The 17336-nt window shown below is 32.3% G+C and overlaps 2 protein-coding genes across 2 annotated transcripts; one reads left to right on the top strand and one right to left on the bottom strand.

Moving 5' to 3' along the window:
• The first annotated feature begins 537 nt into the window (after window positions 1-537).
• Window positions 538-1430, top strand: LOC122536610 (coiled-coil domain-containing protein 12). The gene is made up of 3 exons (XM_043669096.1): window positions 538-704; window positions 810-948; window positions 1148-1430. Exons 1-3 carry the CDS (start codon window positions 577-579, stop codon window positions 1340-1342), a joined length of 462 nt encoding a protein of 153 aa, XP_043525031.1. The 5' UTR covers window positions 538-576; the 3' UTR covers window positions 1343-1430.
• LOC122536606 (carbonic anhydrase 2-like) lies at window positions 1411-16335 on the bottom strand. The gene is made up of 7 exons (XM_043669087.1): window positions 16129-16335; window positions 8418-8456; window positions 7924-8085; window positions 5667-5911; window positions 3187-3423; window positions 2205-2484; window positions 1411-2016 (listed from the first exon to the last, which is right to left on the bottom strand). Exons 1-7 carry the CDS (start codon window positions 16169-16171, stop codon window positions 1970-1972), a joined length of 1053 nt encoding a protein of 350 aa, XP_043525022.1. The 5' UTR covers window positions 16172-16335; the 3' UTR covers window positions 1411-1969.
• Window positions 16336-17336: the final 1001 nt, after the last annotated feature.

Below are 17336 nucleotides of genomic sequence, written 5' to 3'. Positions count from 1 at the left end.
CGAAATTAAGAATTACGGTAATATTTACAAATAAATATGAAAATCTATATTCGTGTGCAAATGAAAATGATCCTTTTCTTGAAATTTGTATTCGTGCTGAAAATTTTGACAATCGTTTGTACGTAGAACAATAAAACGAAACGTGTGTAGGATGCATTTCACGCAAGAACTATACAATAAAGACACAAGCGTGCAAGCTGTTTTTAAACATGCATTAAGACTTGAACATACGTTAAAAATTAATATAACATTAGGGTAGGTGATATTAGATGTAATCGACAAGTTTCCCTTGTAATTTATCTGACGCCAAACTGTTACGATCTTCGAAACTGTAAAGATGTTAATAAACTAATTCGTTTAAAAAAAAAATGTATCCCTCCTCGTTCTTTCCATATAAATCTTGCTTTTAAGAAATGGAACTACCCCTTTTGTAACAATAAATTTATAACGGTAATAACTAATTTTATAAACTCTTTCTTTCTGTAATCGACGTCGCCGCTGTTTATCTCGTTTTAAAAATGAGCGCGCCGGCACTAATCGCGCCAACGTCGACGCCACCTCTCGAACAAAACAAAGATGGCGGAGGACAAGATAGGTTCGTTGGAGGAAGAAGCTTTGAAAAGGAAAGAACGGTTGCAAGCTCTGAAACGGAAAACTGAGGATAACAAGGAAAACAAAAACGAAAGTGCCAGTAAGTTACCAAAGTGAGTTTCGTTCTTTTCAAGTAGTTTCAATTTCTTAACCTCAACTATCCGAAGATTCGGAGGATTTAACGTTTATATCTGCGTTTGTTCATGTCATTGTGACAGACCGAAATTTCGGAGTTACAAACCGCAAGATGAGAACCTCAAAGACAAGGTATTAGAAGACGCGAAGCCAGGAAATGTAGAGGAGGAGGTGCAAGATCAATTGAGCGCTGCAAATACAAAAGTTGTTATAGAGGAGCTTGTAAGTAATTGTTCTCCGTATCTGTTGTTATTTTGATATTTATTTAATCAAATACGAAAGTTGACATAGAGGAGATTATTAGTAATTCTTCTCTGCATCGGTTGTCACTTTGTTATTTATTTAATCAAATGTGAGAGTTGTCATAGAGGAGCTGTCTCTATATCTGTTATTTTGATATTTACTTAACGTAATTCTATAGGATATTAGTAATCTAGCCCCAAGGAAACCAGACTGGGATTTGAAGCGAGATGTTGCTAAGAAATTAGAGAAATTAGAGAGGAGAACTCAGAAAGCGATAGCCGAACTCATAAGGGAGCGTCTAAAGCAAGGGCAGCATGATTTAGCTGCTGTGGTGAACATAGCAACCAATGATCAGACAAAATCACCCATCTGATATTAATTTCTGAAACGTTTTGTCATATTTTGGTAATTTTGTATATACGAGTATAATATACACAATAATAAAGTATATTAATATTTATTATCATCTAAATCACAAAGATTTCAATACAATACATTTCATAGTTACATTCGTGAAGAGAACTTATTATCTACAAGATTAAATAAATTATATGTATATTATCATGGCAGCAGTAGGAACTGTTGAATAAATATATGTTAAAATTTTTGGTAGGCTCCAACTTAGAGAATACTTCACATTTAAATTTCATTATTGTTTCTTTTCTACTTCTACTGCTTCAATTGTCACACTGTGAAAAAAATGACTATAGGATAACATTTGTGCATGTAGTGCTTATAATCAGTCAGTGTAAAAATACATTCCTTAAATATTTATGTACATTGTTTAAAAATTACATGGTAATATACATGTAATCGACGAAAACGAAAACATTGATTTCTACTCTTCTAGAAATAAGTATCTCAAACAATAAAATCTTTGAATAGAAATGCTTCGAAAAATATAAATAATATCTTTGTCATAAGAAAACGTATTATATAAATACTTATGTTGGATCACTTTGAATTACACGATAGTCAAATTGGTTGACTAGATCTTGTATTATTGATATGGTAACAGAAATATGACTCCAAGTATCACTGCAAATGCTGCAACAGAGATAAATAATAATCAAGAAACATATAATTATCCAATATTTGAAATTATATTACTTTTTTAGAATTAATATATGTCATATCATTAATCTTAATTATTAACTCATAAAAATTATTTTCCTAGACTTATTTACATCATACCATTAAAAAAATTTGCAATTCTAAATAGAAAAAATACACACGTGTTACAGGCCACATGCTTGATGCAGAATTTTCACCATTTTTATTGTTATCCATAGGACTCTCTGTAACATCATTATTTATAGTTTCCTGCTTCTTGGCGGGAGAAGATGCAGGAACAGAAGCAGTAGAAGGAGTTTGTTTAAAAACTGGCGAAATTGTGGAAGGTTCCGCACCAGCGATGTTACGATAGACCGTTCTGCCGTCTAATGGTTGTACTGGACGGAAATTATGCGTTAAATTCGTGCCATCAGCGGATTGAATACTGCGGAATGCAGCCAGCTGCAAACAAATCAAGTAAATATAGACAATTAATTATGACTGTTAGTGGAATTCCAAACAATTCTCTCTTTCTCTTAATATTCCACTAATTGTTTTCAGAATATTATGTTTATATTTGTTCACTGATCGTTTATATTTGTTATATTAATATTTGTTCACTGATCGTTTTCAGAGTATTTATAAAATATTATTGAAATAAGTTCGATTTATTATACATAGGATATATTTAGAACGTCTTTTAGTGTGCACTTAGATCTTGGAATATCTTTAGAACACTTAAAATATCATCAGAATATATTTTGCTAATTTTACTTGGAATATTCAGAATATTATCAGAGTATATTCTGCTAATTGAATATTATCAGAATAGATTCTACTAATTAAACTTAAAACATTTAGAATATCTTCTCTCGCTAGACTTCACGTCAGCGACTGAAATTCCAGTCCAGTTCATTCGCTAACGTGGTTTGTCAATTTCATAACTAAGAATAGAAGTTTATTTAACCATTGAAAGAAATTACTTTCTCCTCCCCGGTAAAAGGTTTCTAATAATCAAGCTACGAAAGAAAGCGTTTGCCAAAGATGTTTGTACAATATTCGTCCACGGTCCCTGTTAGACGATGTTAGAACTCAGACAAATACTTTAAAAGCACCTTGCACGCCAATGAAATTTCTGTCGAACTCGGTTAAATTTCGAAATACCTGTTCGTGGGAAATATGTTGAGGTTTCACGAAGTCGATCCATTGAACGATCTCGAGGCAGGGAGGTGTGGTCAGTGATCCTCTATACGTGAAATAATTTTGCGCTGATGCAATGTCAGGCGCGACCAATTTCTTTAGAACGTTGTTATCACTTATTGTTATGTTGCTGCCAACTCCGACTATATCCGGTATTTGCTGCACGATCGATTCGAACATTGGATTCGGTTCATCCGTGGCCTGTAACAATCATTTTCTGAATAAAATTGTTCTAACGGGATTATAAATCATCTTAGAAATACTCTCTTAGAAATCATCTTTCTTTAGCTTCAAACTGACGTAAAAAGTCGGTCTCTTTATTTTCAAACTAACATCAATTATCGAAGTATTTCGTATCTGTATAACGATTTTCTATTTTCAAAAGGAAGAAACTTGCGAATGTGTCAATTATTTGTTTTCTGTAGGCATTTCTCTTAATAAAGTTACTACAATATTCTTTCCATCCTTCTTTCTTATCTTCTATAAATAGGAGATTCGATCCTGATCGAATTTGTAATATAAATGTAGATAAAGAATTTAGTATTATTTCCTATTTTTGGAAAATAAAATAAATACATCAATTATGTTCGGCCTACCGAACACAATTGGTGGCCAAACTATGCGAAAAATAAATTCATCGAGCCAGGGATAATAACTTTCAAATTTATCATTTTCTTTACGGTAGGGTTTTCCCGTGACCCTCTCATGTCCTTTCTATAATTTCATTGTTGCAATCATACCAATTCCAAGGCTCTTAAGTTTCCTTATTGCAAAATAAATATAAAACGAGAATAAAACTCAGGCCAAGAGGTAAGCGTAGCAAATGCGTCCCTCTGGCCTTGGTACTGCAGTTAAGGCCAACAAACATATAAAATATAATGCGAAGGACGCATCCTAGGCCCATAAGGTAATTGTAAATACTACTTTATGGGACCGACCTCGCTCAACTGCACTTCTTAACTTAATTAGCTTTCACGGGAAAAACACAATAGAGTCTACTTTGGTAGTTCAGCAGGAGAGTTTAAGCGAGTTCAGGATCACAGTGTGTCTACATTCAGCATTCTCAGTGCGTTTTCTTTTTCACAGTATTTTCACATTCATCAATTAACTCTCTTATTTACTTGCTCTTACATTCGTTCCTTACTGATATAATTCATGTTTGTCTGATTATTTAAATTATCCAGTCAAATTATTTAAATTATCCAGTCAAACCTAACACTAATCAGAATTTTAACTTGAACCAGCTGCCCTTCGTTAACGTTGAAGGCAGCAAGCTATACCGATCAAATCATAATAAAGTCTAATATGTTGATTCAAATCGGCAAAGTATCTACAAATTATCTTTTTTACATTTCTCTTAATAAAACTACCAGAACGAAGCACGGTTGCAATGTTCTTTTCATTGATTAAAATCATCTTAACATTCAAACAGATTTCGGTGGGATTTATTGAAGTGTGAGCATAGATAAGAATAGAATTTGTATAAAGTGCTTCTATTTTTAAAAAGCAAACTTTCGAAAGTATCCTTCTTTTCGTTTATTTGTTCATTCCCGCTCGGGCAGATTATCCGAATCAATTTAAAGAGATCCAGAATGACACTGGATGAATGTAAAGGATTACGTACGCACAGCTAGTTAGCACCGTATGTGCGTTTACATAACTGATTTTACGTTTGGAGTACGAACACTGGTGTATATAACTCTTACGAAAACAGATACTATGTACATAGTATATCCATAATGGAAACGTTATAGCAAGACGATTCTTCCTCCTACGATTTCACTTGGAATTGCTTGAAATTTTCATTGATAGAGACTAGAGGATTTTCGTACGAACCTCGTGAATTATTACAAATGAATGATAGATAGAAAAAAACAAACATAAACAGCATAAATAACTCTATTATAAGTATGATAACGTTTGTGCAAATCTTATGGATTATTTTAAATAAGTCCATTATGTGTGAAGAATAAATCTATAAAATAAACATAAATCACTTTGTTATAAGTGTATATAATGATTGTACAAACTTTATGAATAATTATAAATAACTCTATCATAAATGTATAATAAAATCTATAAAATAAGCCCTATTATAAACTTAAGAGTCTTGTAAATGACTCTTTTGCGAATTTTTCATTAAATAAATTAATTAAAAGAAATTTCATCCATTACGTATTATTAGAAGTATCAAATATTTTATACGATTTTTTAAATATTGTAACTATGAATGAAAATTTCGTGAATTCACTAGTTTTTCATTACTGTATCTTCCATCTGGATTCTACAATTTTATAAAGTTTCAAGAAATCGAAGTATTTATAATATTACGATAAATTATCGCTTGGTCCTTAATAGATTAATCCTCAATCTTGGCCTTAAATTAATTAGTCCGATCTCTCTTATTAAATTAAGATAATTGTTAATATGTACTATTTATATACCTGGTACAAATATCCGAGCACAGTGAGTCCATCATCTCGCTTTATAGCCTCGTCATACGAGCCGTATTCCTTCTTCCAAAGGACCACGTGCAGTTCCATAGAAAACGAATGATTGTTGATCAGATCCTCGGATCCTTGATTATCATTTGGACCCCAATGGAAATGCAGTTGTTGGAACACGTACGTGCTGTTGATAGGCCCTCCCGATATCGAGGGGACGTTGGAATCGAAACTCTGGATCATCACTAGAAAAATCGATATCGTGTGTTTATCTGACGAAATAGTCTTATTTTCTGGAGGCCATTTTTCTAATGCGCGCAATTCATTGAGGTTTCATCTTAATTGCGGCAAGACAATGTCTATGACGTGCAATAATCAATGTTAATTTGCAACTATTCAAGGATAAGAGTTACGTTCGAGGAACGCTCAGAATAATCGGAATGATGATCGGCGCATCAAATTTTTGAAATTTTTCTATTTTTATGGTAACGATGAAAAAAAAAAAGTGGAAAAATTTCTCAAGCATTCTTGTGTTCGCAAGATTGCTGGAAACTCGGTGTTGAATGCGTAATTGCTAGTTTTTACATACTCGTTAACTTTAATTTCCGAATGATTCAACATTTTAAACATTTAAACAACGAGTGGCATATCGCTAAAAATTAAAGTGACCTACAGTTATATATTCATATAACCGATACCGTGTAAACTGAAAGTCCCGCATTCACGTGTCCGCATTTTGAAAATTTTATTTCACGGACTTTGATCGATATATCCATTGAATTTTGTTTTTTATACCATTGCAAAATTGGAATTTGATCAATATATTATCATCAAAATACCAAGTGACTTATTTATAACAATTATTATTAGTTTCCAGATTTTTAGTTGGAGCAGGTAGATACAAGTGATTAATAATTTTACAATAATTTAATCGATACAATCTTAACATAATAATTTGATAATATATAATAATGATTGCGACAATTGTATGTAATAATTTAAATAATGTAATCGTGATACAACTTCTATTTATAGAGAGTTAAACAGTATGAATAACGATCGAATTTATATTCCAACTCGATGTGTCTTGAGAAAAATAGGAACATTTAATATTCTAATGTGCAAGTACGTACATGATGATGAAAATGCAAAAGGATCTAATGCAAAAATAAACGAATGACAAACAAATTCGTATTCTAATTAGACGACGCAATATCCTTAGTATGCAAAAGGATAAAAATAGTTACGTATAGAGAATTATTGATTCTTAAATTATCATTGTATCTAGCAACTATAGACATTGCATTGCAATGTCATGAAATGAATATCCATCTGAATCACGCATATTTAATGTCGGTCTCTTCACATAACTTGTTTGCTCTTTGTTCTTAATAAATCATTGGAAAAAAGTTTCCGGTACTATAATCCTTCGTAATGTACTATCATTGCGATTATCAATAATATTGTTGAAACAGTTTCTTTGATCAACAGACTACGAACTTGGCAAATGATTGATGCTCTTGAGAATGTAATGAAAGTAGTAGAAACATCAATATCAAATGTTCTACAAAGAGTGAATTGTGATTAAAATGAAACAATGAAAGTAATACTAATACTAAATATTATTAACTATTATAGAAGATTGTCATTAAAATAATAGTATATTATTCTTATTATTACTAAAATATGAATACTAAAAATATAAGCATCAAATATTATAGAAAATATTGATAGTAAAATTGATATATATTAATTTTACAATTTTATTAATTATATTAATTTTTAATCAATTTATTTGATAATAAAACTATGAACATTAAATATTATAGAAACTATATAGATAGAAAATTGTTTTTGTGCTAAATATTATAGAACGTGCTATATCTTGTTAGATTTGACTATTTTTTTCAAAGTGCATTCTATGCATATTCTAATTTCATACTTTCCCAAAATTTCCTTACGAATACATAAAAAAGTTAGCAATTTATTAATTACTGAGCTTCCTATTGTTAACAAATTTTCACGAATTTTTCTTTGCAAAGTCAGACATACGACCAAAGTCGAAATTTTGACAATTATCAACTCAAAGAGGAAAGAATAATGGTTATCAGTCGATAATGGTTTTCTGATAATCACTTGTATCTATCTATAACGTTTCAACAATGTAAAATGCTTTTTTCATGTACAGAAGACTAGACGATGATTATCATACATTTATATACATGCTCGTCAATATATCGACCTTGTTATTTCATACCTGTATGGCCATTGTTTGTCATATAAGCCTTATGGGAACCTTCGACGCCAGAAAATTGCAGTTCTGGAAAAGTCATTGTTGTTACATCTTTTTCTTCAATGTCGATCGGCGACTGGTATTTCCCTAAACACGTCTTGTATTCTTTGCCCCAGTGTGACGGACCTGGAAATGAATTTTTTTTTTTGAATTTCTGAAACGTCGTTCGTTTAATAAAAAAAAAGAGCATAATAAGTGCTCATTATGTAAACTATTCCACGTCTGAGTCGTAAGTACGAGTTGGAAAATGTTGAAATGTTGAATAATTAATGGCGTTCCAAAGAATGGCATTTATGCCGACGTGTGAAGAAAAGGAAAAGCGGATTCATCACGTTGAAATGATAAACAAGCTACTTACAGATTCTTGCTTATCGTAACGTAAATTAGTCTTAAATGTCTATCTCTCTCCCCCCTTCCCCTTTTTTGTTCTTATATACAAATATTCACAATTAACTTACCATTGGTGCCATCGTAGCTGAAGTTGCCGGCAACTAGATCTAAAATGAAAGCAAACTGCACGTTAATTATCTGTTTATAGTTCTTATTAGACTGTGGATTTTCATGCAGACTCAGATCATTCATGATATAAATATCAAAAATAGAATTCCGACGAAGAACTTGTAGAAAGCACTATACCTCAGTTATTTCACATGTGTTATGTGTATTCTGTGCGATTTTTCATGATCTCGATATATTCCAAGCCTAACAGAATCGTAATACATGCGTGTCTAACGCGTAATTTAAATGTAATTCAGCGAGTGAGGTATCCGCAGAAATCGAAACTGACTTCGTTCTGAGGATTAAATGGATCGCGACGAATTGCACGGATAAAACGCAGAATATTTCGGCGCAACTTGGTAAATAGACGGATCTCGGTTGGCAAGAGATCCGCGGTGATTTCGCGTTCCCATGGGAACCTCTTGACACTCCAGTGAAAGTCGATTTGCGAAAGATTTACAAGCTCGCTTCGTTCTTGCACTCGGCTCGTCACAGATGGATTATTCTAGCCTCTGCGGATTAAGATAGCCCCCGCTAATGTTTCTCTCTCGTGTATTTACACACACACACACACACACGTGCACTTGCGCTTGTATAGGATAGACTATTCGACATCGTGTATCGATTCGTTCCTACGAATTCGATTGCAATGATTATACCGTTACGTGCCGCGACATCAAATACCTCGGGATGATAGATGTACCGCTTGACGTACTGCTGAATAATAAAATGTGAACTTGTTTAACGCATGCAACAAGGACATCTACGAAAAACGCTTGCCTTGTGTGTTACATGTTGCACACGAGCAATTTCGTAACCGGTGCACAACGAGCATCTTCCCCCTCCTTTTTTTTTTTTTTTTTCTTTGTCGTTAGGCGTGCTGACGACTGTTATTAGCAGATAAATAGTCCATTAACAAATGTGAAAATTTTGTTTGCAGAATGGAAGTAAACTCGTCTGTTAGTTTGAATAATTACGTAACGGAAATTATTGATTTGTTTAACAGCGTGATAGTACTTCAATTTCTTGAAACTCCGTAAAATTGTGGATTTTAGGTAAAGGACGCGACGACAAGGCATTAGGCGAATCTTTGGAATTTATTTATAAAATTTAATTATTTGTATAACAAAAGAGTAAAAAGAGTGTTACATTAATTAAACACAAATAATTAAAAAGAATATATATATATATATGTACGAAAGAAATTACATCATAAAAATAAATTGAGAAAAAGAGACAAAAGTCATGATGACGAAATTGATATATCAAGTTGAAATCATCGATTCGAAAGGACAAAGGCAAAGAGGCATTTACAATTGCATTTTTAGAAAGTCTCTCAAGGTTCCACGTTATCGGAAAAGCGTACTATTTAATGTCACAGTGGTCTCTTAGGTCGCATAAGACATATGCATGGATTATTCATGATCCGAAGTACGATAAATTCGAAGTTCCGAGCGGGATAGCGAATTAGGCCACTTCCTTACGCATAGCGAGGACGACGCTTCTTTATTATTACCGATTAATGAATCAGCCCTTGTACTGTCACCGAAAGATATAATTCTCGCATAGAGATCGTGCTTCCAGATCCTGCGCATATGCTCGACACGTGCGTCGAATGACAACACGTGAAGGAAACGACGATTCTGTTTCAGGATCGGTATTCTGTTTCCAGGCATACGGCCAAGTAGGAGGTCCTTTCGATTTCACATTTCGAGGACTATGAACTGGAAAAAATCCGGGTATATTCGGAAGAATATTCTGGTTAAAATTCGGAAAAACATGAAAATCGAATTTCTTCACTTCGCGTTTCTTAATTTAAAAATTGTGCACAGTCGGAAAATTATTAATGTGTCTTATAACATAATTATCAGGCTCCGGATATTTGTGCGAAATCATATTCTTTTGGTGAAGATAATTTCAAAAAATAGAACTTGGAAAGAGATTTTCATTATACACTTTAGAAAGAGAGTTTCATTATACGTAACATGTGCTGAATCTTAGGGCATGTGTATGTTGTACAGTGAAGAGCATAACTGAAGCAATAGCAATGATAATTTGAACTGTTATAATTAAAAAGAAAAATTGGTCGCATAACAATCCATCTGGTCTCGTCCAATCTTCTTGGAGATTCCAATCTTCAAATTCATTGTAGATTCGGCCATACATAAAAAATTTTTCGATATTCTTACGTACTATGACTATTTATAGTATTTTCAAGAAAAATAGGCATCCTCGCTTAGCCACGTGATGTGAAACCATTTTAGAATAAAATCAACGGTGCGTTCTAGAAGTAGAAGCTTCGAGTTTGAGTCCAGGTTTATTATTGCACGATTCTTTTTACAAGATTATAATAATTTAAATATTATATATAATATTCTTATAATATTCTAAATATTCTGAAAATTAGTTCTTGAAAAATTCAAAGCATATCTCTGAATATTAATTTATATTATATAACATAATAGACATTCGGATGACCGAGGGATTCGGGTAATAGAGGTTCGATAATTTTCTGGACAGTAAGAATAATTGAAATTGATCAATTATGATTTCTAAACTCTTCACTATTAAGTGCTGCCGATAACCGATTGTACAATACAAGATTCCGCGCGGATAAGACAGACAATAGAAATTCACTAGTTTTTTTAAGTTAATTTTTTCGGTTTCATTTTAACTTTTGTTATAACTTAGCCTACAAAACTTTATTCAATGTTCGTGTCTATTTTTTATCTACGCCATCAACAATTCTATTTTGATATCAATTCTATCTTGCATAACACTAATTTTATATATACGTATCTATATTCAAACGTCCTCAAATGATCTAAAAATATTTTTCTCTCGATTAAAAATCTTTATCGAAGAAAAACAAAAAAAATTAACACTTTTGATTAAGAGATATCTTCACTAAAAATAGTGTAAGTGCAGGTGATAACAAAGGATGAAAACACATATGTACGTGATTCACACACGAATTAATTCACTAAAATCTGATCAAGCATTTCACAGTGGAAATACAGCACGATTTTCCGCCGATTTTTTCCTTCTCGATATTACGTAACACGTAGCATGTAGCAAATTGTGCAAATTATACAAAAATATAGTCGTAACGTTGGACTTGTTCATATATTATACGTATATGCATCCTTTTGAGTTTGGTTTGGATTAGAATTTTTAGAACCTTGAATTTCTCAAATATCAGCATTAATCATGTTATGTCTATCTCGTTCTTGCTCTCTCCTTACATTTCAAATATTTTTGAAAAGTATCTCTAAGAAATAAAATATACATTTCAAAATTAAATGAACTTGGCTGTATATTATTTCTTTTTTTTAAATTGTTACTTGAGATGTCGGAGATACACAGGACATAGAAGATCTCAAAGAAGGAAAGAAAGAGCTTGAGAGAAAATTTTTAAACCAATACATGTATACTTATTCTACGTGACTTCTTTTCTGTTTTATGTCAATAAGCAACGTGTTTCCAATGTGCAGTTATACATATCTGTATGCTACTTTATTTTAATCTTTGTTTGAGGTATTGAAGATATTGATGATACGTAGGATGTCAAGATTTTAAAAAAGAAAGACCTTGAGAGAAAGTTTCATAATGTATAACACGATGTATTTACTTCACGTGACGTTTATTTTATTGTATGTTAATAAGAAACGTGTTTCCGATATGTAAATCGAACGAGAAACTTGATGATAACGTGCTCTAAATTAATTATCCGCCTCGTTCTATAGAAAATAATTTATTTTATCGCTTATTTTATTTATTATATATAATATACATATACGTATAAAACAAATTTACACACTATATATATATATATAATATAATATTTATATAACGAATATATCGATTATTTTAGTTACTCTTTCTCTCAGAAAGAAATTGTGCCACTTTGAAAGTCAGATAGCGTTCTAATAATAGTGAAAAGAATTTTTGTCAAAAGAATTTGCGGTTTCTTCGATTTCGTAAAAATACAAAACGACGCAGCTGTAGGCAAAAATAAACAGCAAGAGGTTTCGATCTGATAAATTTATCAGTCAATTGTGACGTGGGAAACATATCGAGAAACTTCTGGAGACTGGAAGTTTACGATAAACGAAATTGACGATTTCTTGCGTCACTCGATTGTTAATACTATCTGTAATTGAAATCAAAATTACTGTGTGGGCTATTGCATTCCAGACATTGTAGTGACAAATGCGTCGTCTATTTTATTTCGTTCGCGATTTTCCAAAGCGTTCGCACCATACGAGTGGAAATAAACGTGAGCAACGTTTGAATTCAAGAAAAACCGTAGTTGACAGTTTCGATTTCTTAAACGATAAATTGCGCTAATTAACCTTAAGCTCGCTCAAGGAACATCAAATTATCTCATCTTATTCTAATTTACAACACTGCCTGTTCCTCCAAATAGCAGCGAAAATATTCGGTGGATAAAATTCGAATCTATCGCGGTCTTTCTTAACTCATAAACTCATAAACTCATTAATCATATTATTAAATCATGTCAATGCGATACTTGAAGCTTTTGAGACTCTTGTAGAATTTGTTACATAAGAAGATATGCTAGCTGGTAATACAAACGGGTTATCGCAAGTTGATTAAATCTCTCCGTTTTTCATTTCTATTTTTATTAAACATTTTCAGTATGTTTAATCGCACGGTTTTTGATTTCGTTGTATTTTTCCAACGTTGAGAAGTATTTCAATTTCTTGACTGAAGTGTGAGAAAATTGTTGTTGGTACGTATGTATTCTTTTACTGAATTAAAAAGCTTTGTAAGCAACGTTATACGGAATATTATATAACGATCGATATAGATAAATTACGAAAATACTGAAAGAAGGAAGATTATTATTAAAGCGATGACAAATATACTGATTGCATTTGCAAGCAACGAAAGATGTTGTACGATCAATGTCTACTAAATATTATTCATCTTTAAGTAAACGTGAAAAAGATTGGTTGGGTTAAATTTCGTTTACTTTAAAATTGAAAATCTCGCAGTAATGTGAAAATTAACAATTGAAGGGAAAGGCTGCCGAGAAAATGCCAATTAAAAATAGCAAAGAAAAAGTTGCTTGACGTAAAAATTTCAGAACTGCAGTAAGATTAATCTCTACCGCGAAGAAAATAATTGCGGAGAAAATACCAATTAGAATGAAACACGTTTTCCTTCAAAGGAATATAAAAAAGTGTCAGACTTGATGTTCGCAAGCCGTCGAAGAGAAAAATGCCCCATAAGACGAAGCCATAGGAATATATAATTTCGAACGGAAGTTTAATTGGATGGCATTTTAATGAAAACAAATCGTTGGGAACAACGAACGATCTGCGATTTTGTTTACGCTTATGAATCCGAGAATCCGCAGATCACACCTGAACGATGTTCAACTTTCCCTTTTCGCGAATTTTGTGTAACGCTTTTACTTCTAATCTCACGCGAAACGTGTCTCGTCCAGGTGGCGAATCCGCGGCGAAGCTGTTTAATTGTGCCATTTACATACGCCGCGAATGCAACCGGTGACCTGAGTTGAACATGCATCGACCATGCTATGGGACCTCATCGTGAATTTTAAGCGGTTTCGTGATATTAATAATAAATGCGATTGATTCAGAAACGGCCATTCGTAGCCGCCATACCGAGACGTATGGCGAATTGAAACGATCATAATCGGGATTCTTTTCATCTATGTTAATTGGAAATTTTAGTAGCAGCGTCCAGTTTTGCATTGTCTTGGCAATTTATTAATCTACCGAGTAATAATTTGTCATAAATATTTAAAAAGTATTTAAGCCAATTAAATCTTGATTTTATACGATTGTTCGAGAAAATAACGATGGAAAGATGTTGAACGAATTGTTGAAGTTTACTTTTTGTGATTATAATTTCAGAACAATAGAACTGTGAAATAATTGAGAAAAGGAAATTGCAAACGAAATGTTGTTTGTATTTACGTTGATTCTTAATAAGTCAAGCGAAGAAAGTCAAAGAATTTTAATATGGTAAATAAGTATGATTAATTTAGAAGCAATACTTATAGCCAGTTACGAAACACAATACTTATAGCCAGTTACCGAAACACACGACGAATTGCAATTGTCATAATCAAGATTCATTTATCTGGCACTTGAAATCAGAAATTAACGTATCGTTAAGTAATCCAATTTTAAATTATCAATTAATTATTACACTTGATTGTTTGTTAATCCATTAAAAGTCAAGTAATAATTTATCATAAAAATATTCGAATTTCTTTTAACTTTATACGATCGCAGACTCTGGTTAGAGGAAATAACGATGGAAAGATGTCAGAAAAATTCTTGAAATTCTATTTTACAGCTACAATGTTAAACAACGGACTCGATAGTGTAAGATAGTTGAAGTGAAAATTGCAAATGAAATATTGCATTTGCGTAACGTTGATTCTGAATGAATTAAACAAAAAAAGTCAAAGAAAGAAGCGTTTTATTTTTAATGCGGTGAACAAGTATCATTGATTTAAAAGTATCTTTCATAACCACATACCGAAATGTATGGCGATTCTATGGTACTTGAAATCGAAACTTACGATAATTGGTAATTTATTTGATGTTTATCTGACAAATAATAATTATCTGACAAATAATAATTATCTGACAAATAATAATTACGTTGAACTATTCTTTGTTCAACGTAAAATCAAAGAGACGAGCGTTGTATTTTTAATATAGAAAATATGTTTGAGCGCATGATACGTAGGTAATCACTGCTAGTTTCTTATCTTGATATGTTTCAAGTTTTCATTTATTGACAACATTATCAAATGAAATGTGTCATCGTATCTGTGCATTTTATGTAACATTTACACCCTTATTGCCACTTGAACGAGATTATGGTGATAACAATATTACATCTGTATTACTTGTAATATTATAAGCCTTAATTTAAGTTTAAAGATATTTTTCCAATTCTGTTAGAAAAATTTTCATTAATTCTTAAAAAATCTTGAAGTAAATCTAACATAAAATTCCAAATTAAGACGTTTTTATAAAAATTTATGTCATATACTGCACATATTTTCTATATTAAAAAATGTTCGAATTTTTAAAAAGTTCTGAACTATTAAAAAATTCCAAACTAACATTTTTGTTACTATTTTAAAAAAAATATTTCTCTAGTCATTTGTGTTAAATTAAAATATCGACGCAGGATTCAGGATTCCTAAAAAAAAATTCAAACGCAGCAAAGTTTCAAACTAAACTTTAGTATTTCAGGGATCTACTACCCTAAAAATTCTTTGATTTTCGTGTCGAGGAATTTTCATTCACACGAATCCTAAATTCGAGGAAATCTTGAATCAACACTGTTGCAAATTTTTAAACCAAAACTTCAACTATCATTCGTATAAAAACTCTACAATTTCAAGATCAAGATCCAAATCTATCACGATGATTTCTACAGAAATTCCTCAATACCACAAGAATTTTCGTCAATCGAGATCGATGAGATCCTTAAAAAAAAAGTTCCCTAAATGTCATCGTCTTCCAAATTGAAATTTCTACAAAAATTCTTCGTTCTACGTTGCTGCAAACCGAAATCCAAGTTTCAGGCCTGTTCTAACTTTTTCGTGAATCACCGGCGTAGGAAGAGAATGAAAAGAAGAAAGGGACTCACTCGGTGACAATAAGAAACCCAGCGTGAAGATCAAGAAAACCATGACGATGTGTTACTGTCACTTTTCACTGTGCGAGTGGATGCTCCCTCCGGAATCGTAGCGTGTTCCGCCGCCGGTTCACCGATATGTTAACTTAGAAATACGAATACTCTGTTACGGTCGGTGGGCGACTGAGCGACTGCCGCCTTGTCGGCTATGTTAAATAAGAGGCCACTACTTTTATTTCGCGGTCTCTATCGACTCTGCACAAATTTAATATCAGTGAGACAAGGAAGCGCGGATGATGACCAGGTGAATGCGATATATCGAGAAAAGAAAGAAGGGGATAGAAAGTCCGATGGTGATTCCCGATGACTCATTGGCCCTCAACCTTATATCTGAAAACTGCCACTTCTAGAAATTATGACGCGGACGTAACGCATTTCTGAAACCTTGTCCCATTGTTGCGTCCTGGTCAATGACTTCGTTTTCTATTCCGCGTGGTTACCTGTTTCGTTATAAATTAGGGACTGAACTTCAGTCACCGAAGGTATCTGATTTATGACAGATATCTGTACTCGCCAATCTCGGATTTAGTTATTCTACGTGCATGCACGGTTCGTACAGTTTTTATAGTACCTGTTTCCATTGGCGGTGTGCTTGGTTTGGAATTTATGTACTTATGTGATTAAATGTCATTTCGTAACAAGGAGAAAAAATATTTCATTGAACAGTATAAGAGTATATCTGCTCACTGTGTGCAAGATCAATATAATCTGTTTGAAGATTAATCATAGTGATTAATCGCGTCCTCTTTCATAACTCATTTTTTGTACTTTATACGTGAGAAATTAGTAACTAATAATAGTTTATACATGAGACATTTTTCTATGATTTATATACAAGCAATTATGATATTTTGTGCATTGTTCGCGACAGCTCGTTCGTACTTCAGATCTTCAAAATTTTCTACGTATGAATAAGTTTTAAATAATGTCGTAATAGTGTAAATTTTAATTTTTCTTTTACTTTATTTTAATTTCTATTTATTTCAGACGAATTTTGCATAACAAAAAGATAACGTAATATAAATATAAAGATAATGTGTTGTCTTATCAACAAATTATCTTTTTGCTTATTTCTAGAAAGTGTGAATAGTATGTGTTTAAAAGTATGAAATATCAAATGATAAAATTACGAACAGAATGAAAAGAACAGTCCTTTGAAG

Source organism: Frieseomelitta varia, unplaced genomic scaffold (genome assembly GCF_011392965.1).
Source record: "Frieseomelitta varia isolate USP_RPSP 00005682 unplaced genomic scaffold, Fvar_1.2 scaffold_853, whole genome shotgun sequence".
NCBI classification, from domain to species: Eukaryota; Metazoa; Arthropoda; class Insecta; order Hymenoptera; family Apidae; genus Frieseomelitta; species Frieseomelitta varia.
Note: the sequence above shows the minus strand (reverse complement) of the source record. Positions and strands in the feature narration are given on the sequence as shown.